General features: G+C 43.8%; 1 protein-coding gene across 3 annotated transcripts in view; it reads left to right on the forward strand.

The window, feature by feature from the left end:
• The window catches only part of POR (cytochrome p450 oxidoreductase), a 118379-nt gene that overhangs the window by 71953 nt on the left and 30080 nt on the right, over positions 1 to 16346 (forward strand). For 2 of the 3 annotated variants that reach the window (XM_080680945.1, XM_080680942.1), the window contains exon 2: positions 12685 to 12876. In XM_080680945.1, the coding sequence (XP_080537071.1) occupies positions 12698 to 12876 (179 nt within the window). In that variant the 5' untranslated portion in view covers positions 12685 to 12697. Of the gene's footprint in view, positions 1 to 12204; positions 12315 to 12684; positions 12877 to 16346 lie in introns of those variants that run through there. The other variant, XM_080680943.1, reaches the window with a different exon arrangement.

Below are 16346 nucleotides of genomic sequence, written 5' to 3' on the forward strand. Positions count from 1 at the left end.
TCTATCCTAAGCCTCTTTCCTGGGGCGTTAGGATATGCTATGGGATCACATATCACTGTGGGATGTCTGTCATTGCATCCTTGCTTTCCCTAGCTCTTATTTAATGTAAACTGAGAGAGAGAGAGAGAGAGAGAGAGAGAGAGAGAATTCATTCAGAGTGTTCAATGCAAGAGATCCAGGAGTCAGCATTTAAGTATTAAAGGTCAGAGCCTTGGGATTTCCCTCAACATTGTTACCAATCAGCCAGTTCCATTTAATGAGCATTAATTTGGTGGGTCTGTGTCCCAGGCCCCTAGGATGGCAGGTACTCTCTCTGTCATTAAACTCAGATCACCCAGCCTTCTGTTGGCACATCTGCTAAGATAGGGGGCCATGCCTCACAGCAGTTTGTTCTTTTCCAGGCACCTTTGTCAGAAAGCTCTTCTTACAGAGTGTGTACAACTCTTCCCTCCATCACCAGGCACCACTTCTGCACTTTGGGGCCTCTCCTTTCTCTGTTTTCTGACAACCCAAAGAAGGTATCAGCTGCCTCTGACTCTCCTTTTCCTTAGAATAGTAAACTTTCCAGTTCTTTACTGTTTCTCACGTGACATGTTTTGGGACTGCACCTTCCTGGGAACTCTTTCTGGTTGTGTTCCAGTTTGTCCTTGATGCTACATGTGGAGTCCATCTGTACCTCTATTAATGAGCCCTTAGTGCACATTCACTTTGGGAGGTCATATGGACATTGGCCCATCTCATTCTCATTTCTGTAAAACGGGGAGGGTGCATTATTGTCTGTGCTACAGGCTTGCTGCGTGTGTGTTTGGCAGGGGAGGGTGTCGGGTCTGATTGCTCTCTAAGGGTTCTTTTCAGACTGTCACCCCTTATTCCTGCCGATGTACTAGAGCAGGTATGGGCAAACTTTTTGACTCGAGGGCCACAATGGGTTCTTAAACTGGACCAGAGGGCTGGAACAAAAGCATGGATGGAGTGTTTGTGTGAACTAATATAAATTCAAAGTAAACATCATTACATAAAAGGGTACGGTCTTTTTTTTTTATTTCAATAGTTTTATTCATTTCAAACATTTTAACAAGAAGAATGTAAACACTAATTATTATAATTTGAAACTTCAAAAAATGGAGGAATCATAGCACAATAACATACCTTATATTGAAGATGGCAAAGGCAAAATAAAATTGCCTAACAAAGGAAAGGTACAAAAGCCTTTCAAATTAAACTTAAATATAATAAAATAATTTAAAACTAAAACAAATAGAAAAGAACAAAATGTGTAAACAGTAAATTAAAGATTTTCTTTAGTGCAACTTCCAAATTATGCCCAGGACGTAGATGTAGATGGCAATGTAGACTGGGTTGAAAGGTTTTTGGTCTTTAAAACATCAACTTCAGTGGGAACAGTGTTGTTGGTCTCCTTTTTTAGCTAATGCATCAAAGTCTGGAGTTAGTTTTGTTGTGGCTATTCTCAGGATAGATCTGAGGTGTTCGTCAGTTAAGCTGGATCTGTGAGGGGCTTTGTTTATGTTCATGACGCTAAATGTCTGCTCACAAACATAGGTTGACCCAAACAGCACCAGTATCTTCTGTGCCATCCTCCGGATGTTTGGAAAAGTGGCTTCATTAAGTGAAGCATAAAAGTCTCTTAGTTCAAGAGAGCTGAATTTCTCCTTTAGGACAAAGTCAGACTGAAGATCGATGAGTTCCAGTTGCACCTCTTCTGGTGCTGTTTCAGGGTTTTGTGACAAAGGACAGGCCATCAGTTGAAGTGACTGGTCAATTTTTTCAACATCAGAAAACCGACGACAGAATTCTGCATGCAGGTCATCCAGTGATTTGCTGTATTCACGTTTTGGATGGTCTCCTTCTGTGTGGCTAGTGTGGCAAAATGAGTGAAGACTTTGTCTGAAATTTGTCTGGAAAAGAAAATCAGCTTCGATTTAAAGGCTTTCACATTAGTGTACATGTCATGTACATACTGATCTTTTCCCTGTAGCTTCACATTTAGCTCATTCAAATGTGAAAATATATCTATAGCAAATGCAAAGTCACACAGCCAATTCTTGTCACTCAGCTCAGTAAATTCGTCAGACTTCCCCTTTAATTTCAAAAATGCACCAATCTCTTCTTTGAGCTCCCACACTCGTTGGAAAACTTTGTCCAAACTCAACCAGCGGACACGAGAGTGGTAAAGTAAGTTGTGGTGATCCGCATCAGTTTCCTCCAGAAACTTAATAAACTGATGGTGCTGAAGTCCCTTTGCTCAAATGAAATTAACAAGCTTTACGACTGGATTAACAACATAATTAAGTTGTAATATAGACTTGCACAATGATTCCTGGTGAATAATACAGTGAAGAAAAATAACATCTTGGTTAGGGTTCTCCTCTTTCACTTTATCCTGAATTCTTTTTAGCAGTCCAACATTTTTTCCAGTTAAATTTGGAGATCCATCTGTCGTGACATTAGCAAGTTTACTCCATGGTAGCTTCATTTTCTCGATGACAGTAGACACCCGGTCATACAAGTCCTCTCCCCGTGTTTTTCCTTTCAGTGGCTCCATGGCTAAAAACTCCTCCGTAATTTCAAAATTGTCACTAATCCCTCGGATAAAAATTAAGAGCTGAGCAGTGTCCTTTACGTCATTACTTTCATCCAATGCTAGTGAATAAAACTTAAAGAACTCTGCCTTACTATTTAACTTTCTGGCCAAGTCTTCATCAATCAGAGTCACTGTCCTGCACGATAAGCTGAGTTTTTCAAACTTGCCTTTGCTCTCTGGACACAAGAGACCTGCTGTCTCTATCATATATTCTTTCAAAAACTCGCCTTCAGAGAGAGGTTTGCTAGCTTTTGCTAATTTGAATGATAGCATAAAACTTGCTTTGGTAGTTGTCTCTTGAATTGCAGTTTGTCCGTGAAAGACATTTTGCTGAGCCTGTAATTTAGCCATCAACCTCTGTGCAGTAGCCTCCCATTCTTGAGGTGACTGCTTGCTAGCATAGTTGCCATGCTTTGTGGCAAAGTGACAGCTGAGATTGTACTCTTTGAAGACTGCAAGTGTTTCCTGGCATATCAGACATACCGGCATTGATCGGACTTCGGTGAAAAAATATTTTGTTGTCCACTCCCTCTTAAACACTCGGCATTCACTGACCACTTTCCTTTTCTTTGGTCCACTCATGTTTAATATTGGGCTAAAACCAATAGTACTGTTCTCTTATTAAATTCTTTACTAAAATAAGACAGTAAAGTATAAAAACAAGTGATTAAATTTGCTCTACTATAACATTTTTGGTCTTCTAAAAAATATATATATATAACAAAATCATCTGAAAAAGTTCAGACATGGGACAGAGGCACACCCTGACCATAGAGAACAACCCTTTCCTCCATAGGAAACCTGTGTATCTTTCACACAGGCCCTTTGTTTATGGTAACACACATAGCTGCACATTGCTGTGTCTTCCAGACACACTTGTATGGGAGGTGCTAGGGCAGTGCAAAACATGGGTAACCAGTAGTTACCACTAGCACTTCCGTTACTGGCAAAAAAACAGCCGCAGTGCACATAGTGTGAAAGAGCCCATTATCAATGTCAGATTGCATCCACTGGACTCTATAAAAACAACCAAGTGCCACTTTTAAATGCCCATTGCAACAGTTTTTCTTATTAAAAGCTGGAAATGGCAGGATATTTATATATATACCCCTACTGTGACAGCCTGGCAGAGCGTTACAAAGGAGAAAACCCAGCATCTGGTGATGTCCATAAGTACAAGACTTCAGGCTGTCATTACCAGGAAAGGGTTTCATCCAAGTATTAGATATGAACATTTGATTTTCAGTTTTTCATTTGTCCAATTACTTCTGAAACCCTGAAATTAATCGATTTTGTAATAAAATCTTTAGTTCATCACATTTCTATACAATCTTTTTGTTCAACCCACTGAATTAGGGTTTGTTCACACTAGCCGTGCTGCCGTTGCAGTGTGGTGCAGTACTGCAATGCAGCGCAGCTAGGGTTAATGCAGGGTACACAGGTTTCCATCATGTTGGCATTGATGCTAATGTGCAGTGGTGCATGTTAACACAAATGCCCTGTAGCACGCATTTTTACAGGCACAAGGGGGAGAAGCAAACGCAGCACAAAATGCATTTATTTTGCCGCTAACACATGCAGTTAGTGGCCACGGTAGCGTTACTGATACCGCATCCGTATCAGCAAAAAAATGCAGCCACAGCATGGCTAGTGTGACATGTCCTCTGTGTGTCTTTTTCCCTGCTGCACGCGTCCGCAGTGGGAAAAAAAACTGCAGTGGATACAAGCCCTAAAAGCTGAAAGTCTTTGTTGTTTTATTAACAAGTCATTGTGATGTACAGAATGTGGGAACAGGAAAAAATTGTGTTTGAGTAGAGCTCTTAATCTTACCTCAGAAAGGCTCTGATACTGTGCTCTCCAGGGACGTGTCTCCCTACATCACCACGATAACGTGTCTACGCATTCCCAGGGTGATGTCGGGAGACGCGTCCGCGGGCATTACAAGGAGCCTCTGGAAGACTGAGAGGTTGTTCCTTCTACTGAGGTTGTTCCTCACTCAGAAGAAGGAGCTGCGGCCGTGTTTCCCGACGTTGCCATGTTAACACTGCTGCTGGTGAAGGAGCAGAGGGGAGAGCAAGAGAACCCTCCGCTCTTTCGGCTCTGCGGGCCGGATAGAACAGCCGAATGGGCCGGATCCGTTTGCCCACGGCTGTACTAGAGGCAGAAGCAGCCTTCAGAACTGGTTTGACCAGCACCTGAGTAAATTAAGGCAAGTCTCAAATTTGTGTTTCTCTTTGCCTTATTTGAATTCAAACTTAATTGAGGCAAAGGAATGGTCAGGAGGATGAACTTGTGTTAGAAAAACCCAGTCTTCCCTCCTGAGTCTTTCCTTTACTCTCACACTACTACCACAATCACAACCCTTCATTTTCTGTGACAACAGCTGGGAGTTCTACAATTTAACTCGATTCTGACATTGTCTACCTGCAGATATGTCATCAGATCCCAGAAGACCACCCTGTCAGATGCCAGTTACAAGTCTAGGTGCTACTGACGGAAGGCTATCAATGGGGGTTCTAATGACCTCCTCCTTGGGTTCAGTTAATTTGCTAGAGTGGCTCACAGAACTCAGGAAAACAGTTACTTACCTTGACCAGTTTATTGAAGGACATGATAAAGGGTGTAGATGTACAGCCAGCTGAAGAGGTTAATAGGGCAAGGTGTGAGGGGGTCCTGAGTGCAGGAGCTTCTGTCCTGTGGAAGTGGGAGTATGTCACCTCAGTATGTGGATGTGTTCACTGACCTGGAGGTCTCAAACTCCATACTATTGGAATTTTATGGAGGCTTCATCACATAGGCATCATCAATTTTAACTCCATTTTCTGGAGTTTGGGGGTTGGGGCTGAAAATCCCCAGCTTCTAATCATGACTTTGTCTTTCTGGTGACCAGGAGACATCCAGGAGCTGCCTCATTAGAACAAAAGACACTTCTATCACTCAGGAAATTCCAAGGGTTTTAGGAGCTGTTCCAGGAACCAGAGACAGAGACCAATATATATTTTCTATTCTCTCACGGAACTCCTCTGAAGTATCTTGTACCCACAAATTGCCCTGTGCTGACTTTTAACAATATTACTAAGTTATATCCACAAAAGGCTCTGGAGTATGTTGCCAAGGGTTTAGGGATCTGTGGGTTCACCCCACATGGTGTTCAGGCTAAGTGGCCAAGGCTCCAGAAAGACTGATTGAAATAAGCCTGCAAGGCTCTCCACGACCAGCTGCAGTTCCGGTTCCACAAATTGTCAGCTCAATTTGTGCTGAATGATGCTGGCTCTTCTGTCTGGTTCTCGCCAAGTCATGCTTTCACAGATCCAGCTTTTACAATACCAGTCATGTGTCTCCAGATCACACTCATAAGCTGTTATGTAGGGGAAAGGTTGTTAGCTAGAGGCATTTGAGCATCTGCTGTGGAGCATTGGCCTGAACATATTCTCATCTAGGCTGCCTTGGTCAAGGCTCTGTGACTTACTGATATCATGACGTGGTGCAAGCACCAGTGTATAGCATTACCATCCTATGGCATAGTTCTTTCTAATCATGTCACACCCTTGCCCTATCGTCACTGGCTACCCAGGACCCAAAGACTTCAGACACATAGAGGGCTCCTGGGTCCTGGTCTCAGTCTCATTTAAAAGACTCATCTCTTACCACCCTTACACCCACACATATAAATGCATCCCATTGTACCACACTTGAATTACACCAAATTCTGTAGCTATTTTTCTTTCATGGTTAGGCCTTGATATCTACTAATTCTGTCGGGGATTTCTCTTATCTCCCTTATCTGATTGGTGGACTGTTTCATTTTTCATGACCGAGCTCAGATGCTAGTATAACTTCTTTGACTGTTTTGGACCATCTTACTTTCTTTGTCCTCAGACCTCTATTCCACGCCCCCCCCCCACCAGGCTTCCCCATGGCATTGCAACTGTTGGGCTATGCCTATGAATGACAGCAATGAGTTGGTGCTCTCCATCCCCCACCAGTGTGGTGGCAGAGGAGGCCTGAAAAAGAGGATTTAAATAAAAAGAGAGGATACAATAAGAAATCACTCACTAGCCCTGGCCAGTGTGGGTCAGCTGGTTATAGGATGGCCCTGTACACTGAAAGGTTGTGAGCTTGATTCTTAGTCAGGCACATACCTAGGTTGCGGGTTCAGTCCCCAGTCGGGGCCCATGTGGGAAGGCAACCGATCAATGTTTCTCTCTCCATCTCTCTAAAATCAATAAGCATGTTGTTGGGTGAGGATTAAAACAAAACAAAAAATCACTTACCATACTAAGAACTAGGAAGTTCTCAACTTGTCTGGGAAAAGACAATCAACAGATGCCAACATCAATGTGATACAGATGTTTGAATCATACAAGATATAAAGAAGACCCAGACAGACATCCTAGAACTGAAAAATACAATACTGAAAAATAAAAAACCTCAATGGATGGCTCCACCATAGAATGAAGAAGACAGAAAATCATCAGTGAACTTGAAGATAGAACAGTAGGAATTGCCAGTCTGAACAACTGAGAAACTAGACTGATAAAATTGAACAGAGTCCAGCAGTTGTGGCTCAGTGGTTGAGCATCGGCCCATGAACCAGGAGGTCATGGTTCAATTCCCGGTCAGAGCACATGCCAGGGTTGCAGGCTTAATCCCCAGTAGGGGGCATGCAGGAGGCAGCCGATCTATGATCATCTCTCATCATTGATGTTTCTCTCTTTCCCTCTCACTAAAATCAATTAAAAATATTTTTTAAAAAACTGAATAGAGCCTCAGGAGGTTATGGGACTAATAAAAAACATTTATGTCATCATAGTCCCAGAAAGAGAGGAGAAAGAGGGTGGGGATGAAAAAGTATTTGAAGAAAATAATGGTTGAAAAGTCCTCAAATCTACAAAATCAAGAAGCTGAGAAAATCCCAAAGAGGATAAACCCAAAGAAATCCACACCAACGACATCTCAGTTTGGATGATGAACTTTATGGACACTGGTTAGAGAGAAATCTATTCCAGTTGCCCTTTTGAGCACTGCTCTTTAGCAGGCTGCCTTGGGAAAGGTACCCTGAGCACCTCTCAGTTTCTGGAGGATGAGTTTTAGGCAAGAGCAGTCTTTATTTCCTTGAGGATTTTCCCTCACCTTAAAGCCACTAAACCTTGGCAGAGGTTTTGGGCCTGGGCAGACTCTCTTCTCACTGAAGCTGGGGGGTGGATGCCAGACTCAACTGGGCTGCCTCCGGGTGACAGTGACTGTTTGCTGCTGGGTGATTTGCATACTGAAGGGGACGACTAAATTGCTTGTTCACTTCCTTCTTGCTGCATCAGGTGATGGGCTCACTCTGATGTCAGTGCTGGGTTGGTTGACCAGTCTTGTTTACTGACCAGAAGTTGAATATAGTAAATGAAAGCCACAAATGCTTCATGGAAGGTGATTTTATTCTTTGATATTGTAAACAGTTGGATGGGGAAAGGGGCCTTCTGTTCTTACCTTGTTTGTTCTTTCAGAAGCTGGTGAAGGTCCACCATTGCCCCTGCCTGTAAATAAATAAAGGAAGGATTCTAGAGTAGCTGGGTTGGCAATACAGATTACAGAGTGGCTTTATAATCTGAAAAGCACAATACAGATGCGCCATTAGAACACAGAGGCCAGTGATTTGTTCATCTCTTCTGCATTGTGGTGGGCTGCCTGCTGGCTGGTGCTGGGACTGTGTAGTTGCTAACCTTGGCCCACACCATTAGTGGAAATTGGCTGGCTGTTTAAATTCAGGAGGAATAGTGTATATGCCCTTTTCTGTCTTTTATAATAAAAAATTATGTGTAGACCTAATTTATAATAAAAGATCAAGTCAGATCTGTTTTCTTTGGGGTGGTCTTTCCATATACCCCCTTTTCTGTGCCTAATTTTACAGATGGGGACTTCAAAACCTACTGCCCTTAAGAGATTTACAGAGGCTCAGCCAGTTGGTGGCAGGGGTGTGGCAAGACTCTGGTCTAGTTAAGAAATTACTCTTTCTATTTTCTCATGTCCATTTCTCTCTCTCTCTCTCTCTCTCTCTCTCTCTCTCTCTCTCTCTCTCTCTCTCCCCCTCCTTCCCTCCCTCCCTTTCTTCTGTTGCTGACAAATCTTGCCTTTGACCCCATGAGCTCTGCACGTGGAAAGAAGAAATTACTCACAGGGCAGAAAGATCACACAGGGCTTCCAAAGTATCTTTGGAGTGCCTGCGGGGACCTCAGATAATCTTATGGTCACCCTGTCACACTGAAATGGAGGACTTGTCAGGCAGGACATCCAAAAATTTTCCATCAAAATATGTCACACAGCAGAGGAGAGTGACTGTCATAGGGTCTTTGTTCCCAGACTGCTGAGGCACCACAATAAACCTCCAGAGGTGCCTAATTTTCCAGTGCAGTGGAAGTCCACATTAGTGAAAGCCCACATCTGTCCATGTTAGTACTGTCTTGGGGTAGTTCAGTTTCAATGTTAGATCTACATTTCTTTTGATAACTTTGTGTCTTTGCAAAGCTGGGTTTTTAGTGGTTGTTAGACCTGACTACTTCCCATATGGAACTATTAGGTATTGATTTGGGCCTAGAATACCCCCAAAATTTTACTGAGATAACCAGGGATTCCATGAATTGAGAGAGTTTGGGAGCCTCTGTCCCATTGCCAAATTTCATTTAAATCCATAAGCTTCAAGTAACCGATTGATGTAAATTTTACGTTTTGTGGCATAATGTATTTATTGACTGCCTTCACTCATTCCATGGGTAGTTATTGAGCACTGGATTATGTGTCAAGTAATTTGCCAGGAAAGTGTGACCCGTAGAAGTGACATTTATGCTGAGGTCTGAAGACTGAGTAAGAAACAAGTAGAAGAAGAACATTTCAGGCACAAAAAGACTCTGGAGCAGGGGTACAAAGATACAGGCTGGAGACAAGGGTGGGTGTTTGTGTGTGTGCTTCAGTGTGAAAATAATGGTTTAAGTAGATCATAATAATGGTTTAACAGCTTATTCACAGCTTCAGACCTCAGGAATGATGCTCTGTGTTCTAGTGTAGGAAGTGTGGGGCCAAGGTTTTTCCCCCAAGTTCCTTCCTTCTTGCCAGCCTGCCAGCCCTTCCTTCCCACCATGTGCCAGATTCAGAGGTGCCCATGAGTTTATTCTTCCCTTAGGGGTTCATAGCAGAGCAAGGGAGAGATATGTGTTCAACAGGTCTTTCTATTTGGACAGGTACTGAACATAGCCCTTCCCTGGGAAGCCGTAGTTTTGCCACTTGGCAAGGTGCTTACCCATTTGGATCCTCCAATTCCTCATTGCAGATCAGCCTCAGATAAAGGTTCGCCAGGTGTTTTCCAGCACTCTTCTGTAGCTCTTGTCTGTCTGAAGTTTCATACTTCAGAGTCAGAGCTACTGGGGACACTCTTAGTTTTGTTGAGACCCCACATCTGAGTGCTGACAGTGCCCAGTGTACTGATGGGAGGGCTTCCGGGCCTGAGCCCCACCCCTACCTGCTACAGGGAGTCAGTTACATTTCCAGTGGGAGTGCCTACATATTTTCACTGTTGGGGGCAGAAATTTCTGGTGGTCTGACTCTGACCTAAGACAGAGAGGCCTGAGATATTGCAAGAATCAGTAAGTGCAGGTATTAGAGACAGCAAGAGTGAAGAAGAGTGGACATAACTTCACAAACTGTGTTCTAATGACGCATCTGTATTGTGCTTTTCAGATTATAAAACCACTCTGTAATCTGTATTGCCAACCCAGCTACTCTAGAATCCTTCCTTTATTTATTTACAAGTTGATACTAGGTGCTCATTATCTGTCAGGCTGTGAACAAAGTGCAGTCCCTGCCCTTGTGGGCTAACCCTGTTTTCAGGGAGATGGCCAGTGGGAAAAAATGTGTCAGGTAGTGATCTGTCTTGTGAGGGGGCAAGGGAAGGAAGAGGGACCAGATATGATAGCGAGGCAAAGTCTCTCTCAGGTGGTGATAGTTGAGACTTGAATGAAGAGAGAGAACCCTGGGCAACATGTTAACATGTGCATAGGCCTTGAGACATAAGGTGGCTTGGGGAGTAGCAAGGAGGCCAGTGTGACTGGTGAAGTGTGAGGAAAGGGCAGAGTAGTAAGAAACGTGGTGGGAGTGGTAAGCAGGGGCCAGATCATACAATACTCATTGGTAAAGACTCCAGATTTTGTACTAAGTATGAAGCCATTTAAGAGTTTTGATTAGGGAAGTGACAAGATCTGACTTACTTTTTCAAAGGATCCCTCTGGCTACTGTGTGGAGAAGGGCTTGTTGGGAGTTTCTTGCAGTGGTCTGGGTGGATTGAACCCAAACATTATTAAAATAATGGGATTGTGTAAGTGCCGATGTGCAGTCTTCTTAGCCCTCCAAGGCACCATTGCTTTGAAACCACCTACCAGGAATGAGCTTTTTCTCCTGAGTTGTGCATTGTGCAATCAACTTACATACCTATCAACAGTTTTAGCTTTAGTTACCCCTTGGTAAAGAAGGGGGGCTGGGTGGCATGAGTTAGAAGGGCAGAAGGACAGGAAGCAGAAGTCCATTGACTGCTGCTTTGTGAGGCATGCCAGGTGGGGGCTTTCCCGTGGCAGCACATTAGTCCTGACCAGAACCCCTTGCTTTGAGTGTCTGCTGCCTCATGATTTTGTGGTCCTCCCAGAATCCATCCCAGCAGATCCTCTCTCCATGGTTTTGTGAGAGCTTGACCGAAGGCTTTGGGCATGACAGATAACATGACTCAATTGGATAAAAAGATGACTAACACTGAATAAATATTGAATGTGTTTATAAGTTAATACTTAAACATAAACAGTCCTCTCTGTGGGCACTAGAGTTGAGTTTGTCCTTTAACATAAGATATCAAAAGGTATGAGTTGAGTTTATCTCAGGAACTCAGACATTAGAAAGCAACTCAGATTAATAAAGCATAGAATGAAGTTTGAGGGCCCATTCTGAATAACCCATTCCCAACAAGTTGCAGAAGGGAAGGGCTGATGCCAGGAGCCCTCAGATGCTAGGGTGCTCTAGTTGCTCAGGGCTAGCCCTGTGGTTTCCTGGAGGCAGTGGCAGCTAACGGAAGTCAGATATGTAGCAATCCCCTAGTGCCTGAGTTGCTGAGATATGACATGCGTTTCTAACTAAGTCTGGAAGCCATGCTTGTGGTGAAAGCAACCCAGTTGGTAAAAGCAGTGATTGCAAAATGGACTGATGCAATTCCAAAGCTGAGCCTAGCCTCGTTGGTAGGTGGCAGAAGTGGGCTGCTGAGGTTTCTGGTACTCTTACTTTGGTCTTTGTTGACTCATATAACATCTACCTGTATGTCAGGTTTCAATGCTGGAAGAACCAGTTGAGCATCTTTCAAGGAAACTAAGAGGGTTGATGTATTGATAGGTTCCCCATGACCATCCTCTGGTTTAGTGATTCACCAGGACTCAAGAACTCAGAAAAGCTGTTTTACTCCCAGTTATGGTTTATTATGGCAGAAGGGTACAGACTAAAATCAGCGAAGGAAAAGGCTTCATAGGGTGGAGAAACCAGGAAATATGTCTTTGTAACTTCCAGTTGTCTTCTCTCAGGAGTGACACGGACAGCTCTTAATTTTCCCAGGAACTGTGTGTGGCAATGCATATGAAGTATATATCACCAGCTGGGGAAGCTCACTTGATCCTTGGTGTCCAGGTTTTGTTTTTTGGTGTGTGTGTCTTTTTTTTCCATGGTTTTTTGGTCAGTCTTTTTGGCATGGAGCGTCATGGTCTGTAATCTTAATCTCCAGCACCCCAGAGGTCAGACTGATTAAATGTGATTCAGAGTCCCAGGTATTCACCTTAAATGACATTGCTGCCTAAACTATCTGTGTATACAGAGAAACTCTTACCAGGCAACTTATACCAAGGGCTCAGAGGTTATTCCCCAGGAGCCAGCAGCTCCTACCCTGATGCTTGGCCTGTTGCTGTAGCCCATGGGCATGAGGCCCAGGCTGAAGCTGTCAGGGGTCTCCTCAGCAGGCTTCAGGTGGACCCTGCTCCTCTCTGCTGAAGTCTGTTATTTCTCTCTTCCCACAGTTTCGTGATCAACATGGGGGACTCCAACACAGATACCAGCGCCACCGGGTCTGAGACTGTGGCTGAGGAAGTGTCTCTTTTCAGCATGACGGACATGATCCTGTTTTCACTCATTGTGGGTCTCCTGACCTACTGGTTCTTCTTCAGAAAGGAAAAAGACGAAATCCCTGAGTTCACCAAAATTCAAGCCATGTAAGTGATGCTGTCGGGATCTCTCTTCCTCAGCATTCTAGAGCTCTGGGATGTTTCTGGCAGTCCAAGCAGCATTCTGTACTTGGGCCTCGGTCAGGAGTGAGCCAGCCGGGAGCGACACAGGTTCCCTGAATCATCTGGGGATGAGTCTTGGCTTTTCCTTATTGGTAGACTGTGCTTCAAATCTTTTTTTGTGTTTACACAGCACTTTAGAGTTATGTCTGTCTTATTTGAACTTCACAGGGACCATTCAGAGTAGAAGACACCATTTTACCGATAGATAACCTAAGGCTCAGTGATGTTACAGATGCTGCCCAGGATCATCTGCACAAGGCAGAGCTGGAACTGGCACCTTCCCAGCCTGTGATCTTTGTTTACCCGCAAGATGATGAGACCTTGTTTCTTGTCTTCTTGAAGGAAAGATTTCAGACAAGAGACAAAATGCAGCAAAGCAAGCAAGAATTTATTGGCTACAGCAAAAACACACTTGGGACAGTGAAATAAGGAAGGGCATAGATGAGACCTAACTTGGAGGTGCGGGGGGAGCTGCTTTAGCTCACTGGGAAGTCAGAGTAAAGGGGGTCTTGGAGACAGGTTCAGAGCGTTAGCCCAGAAGGAGCTACTCCTGCTGGGTACTTTGCATTGAGGATATTCTCTCTCTTGCAGGTGGGAATCTTAGGGGAACTCTCAGGGAAGGGTCTCAATAGAATAATCATTAGCTTTCCAGGTGTGCTCTTTCAGGGTCATGGGCAGATTGGTTGGAGCCAGGACAGGGGGTGATTAGTTAATGCAGCTGTCTGAGGCAGCCATGGTGTCAGTTGTCTGGTTTTGCTGCTTCTCTGGGCCTAGAGCTGAAATACAACTGAGGCCTAGATGTTATCTCTAGGGAAGAAAAGTCAGGGGTCTAAACCACATGGCTCGCTGATACGAAAGGTCAGGAGTTCAAACCAAGCACATGACCGGTGATATGCTAGGTGAGGAAAGGTTACCCTGGGGACGAGGTCCTTGTTTTTCCAATTTTGTCCCTTGATAGGTGACCTTTTGTACCTGGCCCATCGTCCATGTTCTGCTCATGTCTGTCTAGCTGCCTATTACATTTCCATTTTGTAAACAGATGGGATCATAGAGGTGCTGTTGACACAGGACCATAAAGCAAGGTGATTACTCCTTTTAGAATTTTCTTTCAATTCTTTTCACTACTGACAAGAAGAAAGTTGCAGTTTGGTGCTAATATGTCCTTAAATCTAATAGTTGCTGATTTCTTTTTGTAAGTGAAGAGGGCTATCACCAGCTTAGAGTTTTGGAGAGTGACACTATAAGAGGAAAACTATTTTTTCCCCTCAACTCTCAATACTCCCTGCACCAAGCAGTTCTCAAACTCTCCTCATACCAACTGTCTAGACACAGCCGTGGGCAAACTACGGCCCGCGGGCTGGATCCGGCCCGTTCGGTTGTTCTATCCGGCCCGCGGAGCCAAAAGAGCGGAGGGTTCTTTTGCTCTCCTCTCCGCTCCTTTACTTTGAATTTATATTAGTTCACACAAACACTCCATCCATGCTTTTGTTCCGGCCCTCCGGTCCAGTTTAAGAACCCATTGTGGCCCTCGAGTCAAAAAGTTTGCCCACCCCTGGCAGATCCCACAGCTTAAAGGCTCAGTCCCATATGACTCCCTACCCGCTTTGGATGCCAAATCGAAAGTCCAGTTTGTCACCTGTGCTTCTGACCAACCAGCTATAAACCAGAGGTTCCCTCCTCAGGGTTGATTAATTTGCTAGAGTGATTCACAGAATTCAGGGAAGCAGTTTACTTACTAGGTTACTAGTTTATTACAAAAGTATATAACTCAGGAACAGTAGATGGAAAAGGTGAGTAGGTCAAGCGATGGGGAAAGGTCACAGAGCTTCTATGCCCTCTTCAGGTGTTCCACTTTCTAGCACTTTCACCAATTCAGCAACCCTGAGGCTCTGCAAACCCTATTCTTTTGGGTTTTTATGGAGGCTTCGTTATCTAGGCATGATTGATTAAATCACTGGCCATTGGGGATTAGTTCAATCTCCAGTCCCTCTCCCCTCCCCAGAGGTCAGGGACGAGGCTGAAAGTAAATCTCAGGGTTGGTTCCCTTGGCTACTAGCCCCATCCTTAAGGGCTTTCCAAAAGTCACTTCATTATAAACTCAGGTGTGGTTGAAAGGGGCTTGTTTGTTACAAATAACAGAAGATACTTTTATCGCTCTTATCACTTAGGAAATTCTAAGGGTTTTAGGAGCTCTGTGCCAGAAACAGGATGAAGATGAAATATGTATTTTTTAAAAATATATTTTTATTGATTTCAGAGAGGAAGGGAGAGGGAGAGAGGGATAGAAATATCAGTGATGAGAGAAAATCATTGATTGGCTGCCTCCTGCATGCCCCCTCCTGGGAATTGAGCCTGCAACCCAGGCATGTGCCCTGACCAGGAATCAAACCATGACCTCCTGGTTCATGGGTTGATGCTTGACCACTGAACCACACTGGCCGGGCTGCATTTTTTTTATGTTACAATATCACAGGCAGTATCCAGCCTGACTTTACTAACACTGTTTTCATTTTAATTTTTTTTTTAGCCTTCCATAAAACTTCCTTTTAATAAAGTTTAATTAAAAAGGTGACTTAGTTTAAAGAAAAATATTAAGGAAGTAAGAGTAAAGATGGTCTTTAGGTATGAAAAAATGAGGTCACCACGGTCTCCTCAAGATTGAGTTCCATATCATTCCTGCACCAGGTTATGTTCTTTCAGGCAGGTTTGAGTGGGTCTGCCAGGCCAGGCTCTGTGCTGAGAGAAGCCCAGGGCACAGCTCCTTGGGGGATCCAAGGAACAAATCTCAGGTGCAGAAGATGGGGCTGTGCTCAGGTCAGAACTCCAAGGGTTGGGCAGAGTGAACATACAGGTTTCTGTCAAGTCCTAATTCCCTATTCCACTTTTGGTAACAGTTTCCTCTCCCAGAAAAGTTATAGTCCTCCAGCTTTAAAGCAGATATTCAGGGAATACAATTTATTAAATCCTCACTTAATATTGTTGATAGGATAATGAAACCAGTTTTGCCACAGGCTTGATAAAAGCAAGAGTTAAGTTCCTAGGGCATCTCATTAATATTAAGATTATGTTGAATGAAACACATTACTGAAGGACCTATTTTACCACTAACAGGGCATTAGTTTTACATTTATTTTATTTTATTGATTAAGGTATTACATATGTGTCCTTATCTCCCCATTGTCCCTCAACCCCCCACTCATGCCCTCACCCCCCTAGTGTCTGTGGCCATTGGTTAGGCTTATATGGATGCATACAAGTCCTTTGGTTGATCTCTCCCTCTTACCCCCACCTTCCCCTACCTTCCCTCTGAGGTTTGAGGGTCTGAAAGATGCTTCTCTGTCTCCGGATTTGTTTTTGTTCATCAGTTTATGTTGTTCATTATTTGCCATGAATGA

This window comes from Plecotus auritus (assembly GCF_963455305.1).
Source record: "Plecotus auritus genome assembly, chromosome: 7".
NCBI lineage: Eukaryota > Metazoa > Chordata > Mammalia > Chiroptera > Vespertilionidae > Plecotus > Plecotus auritus.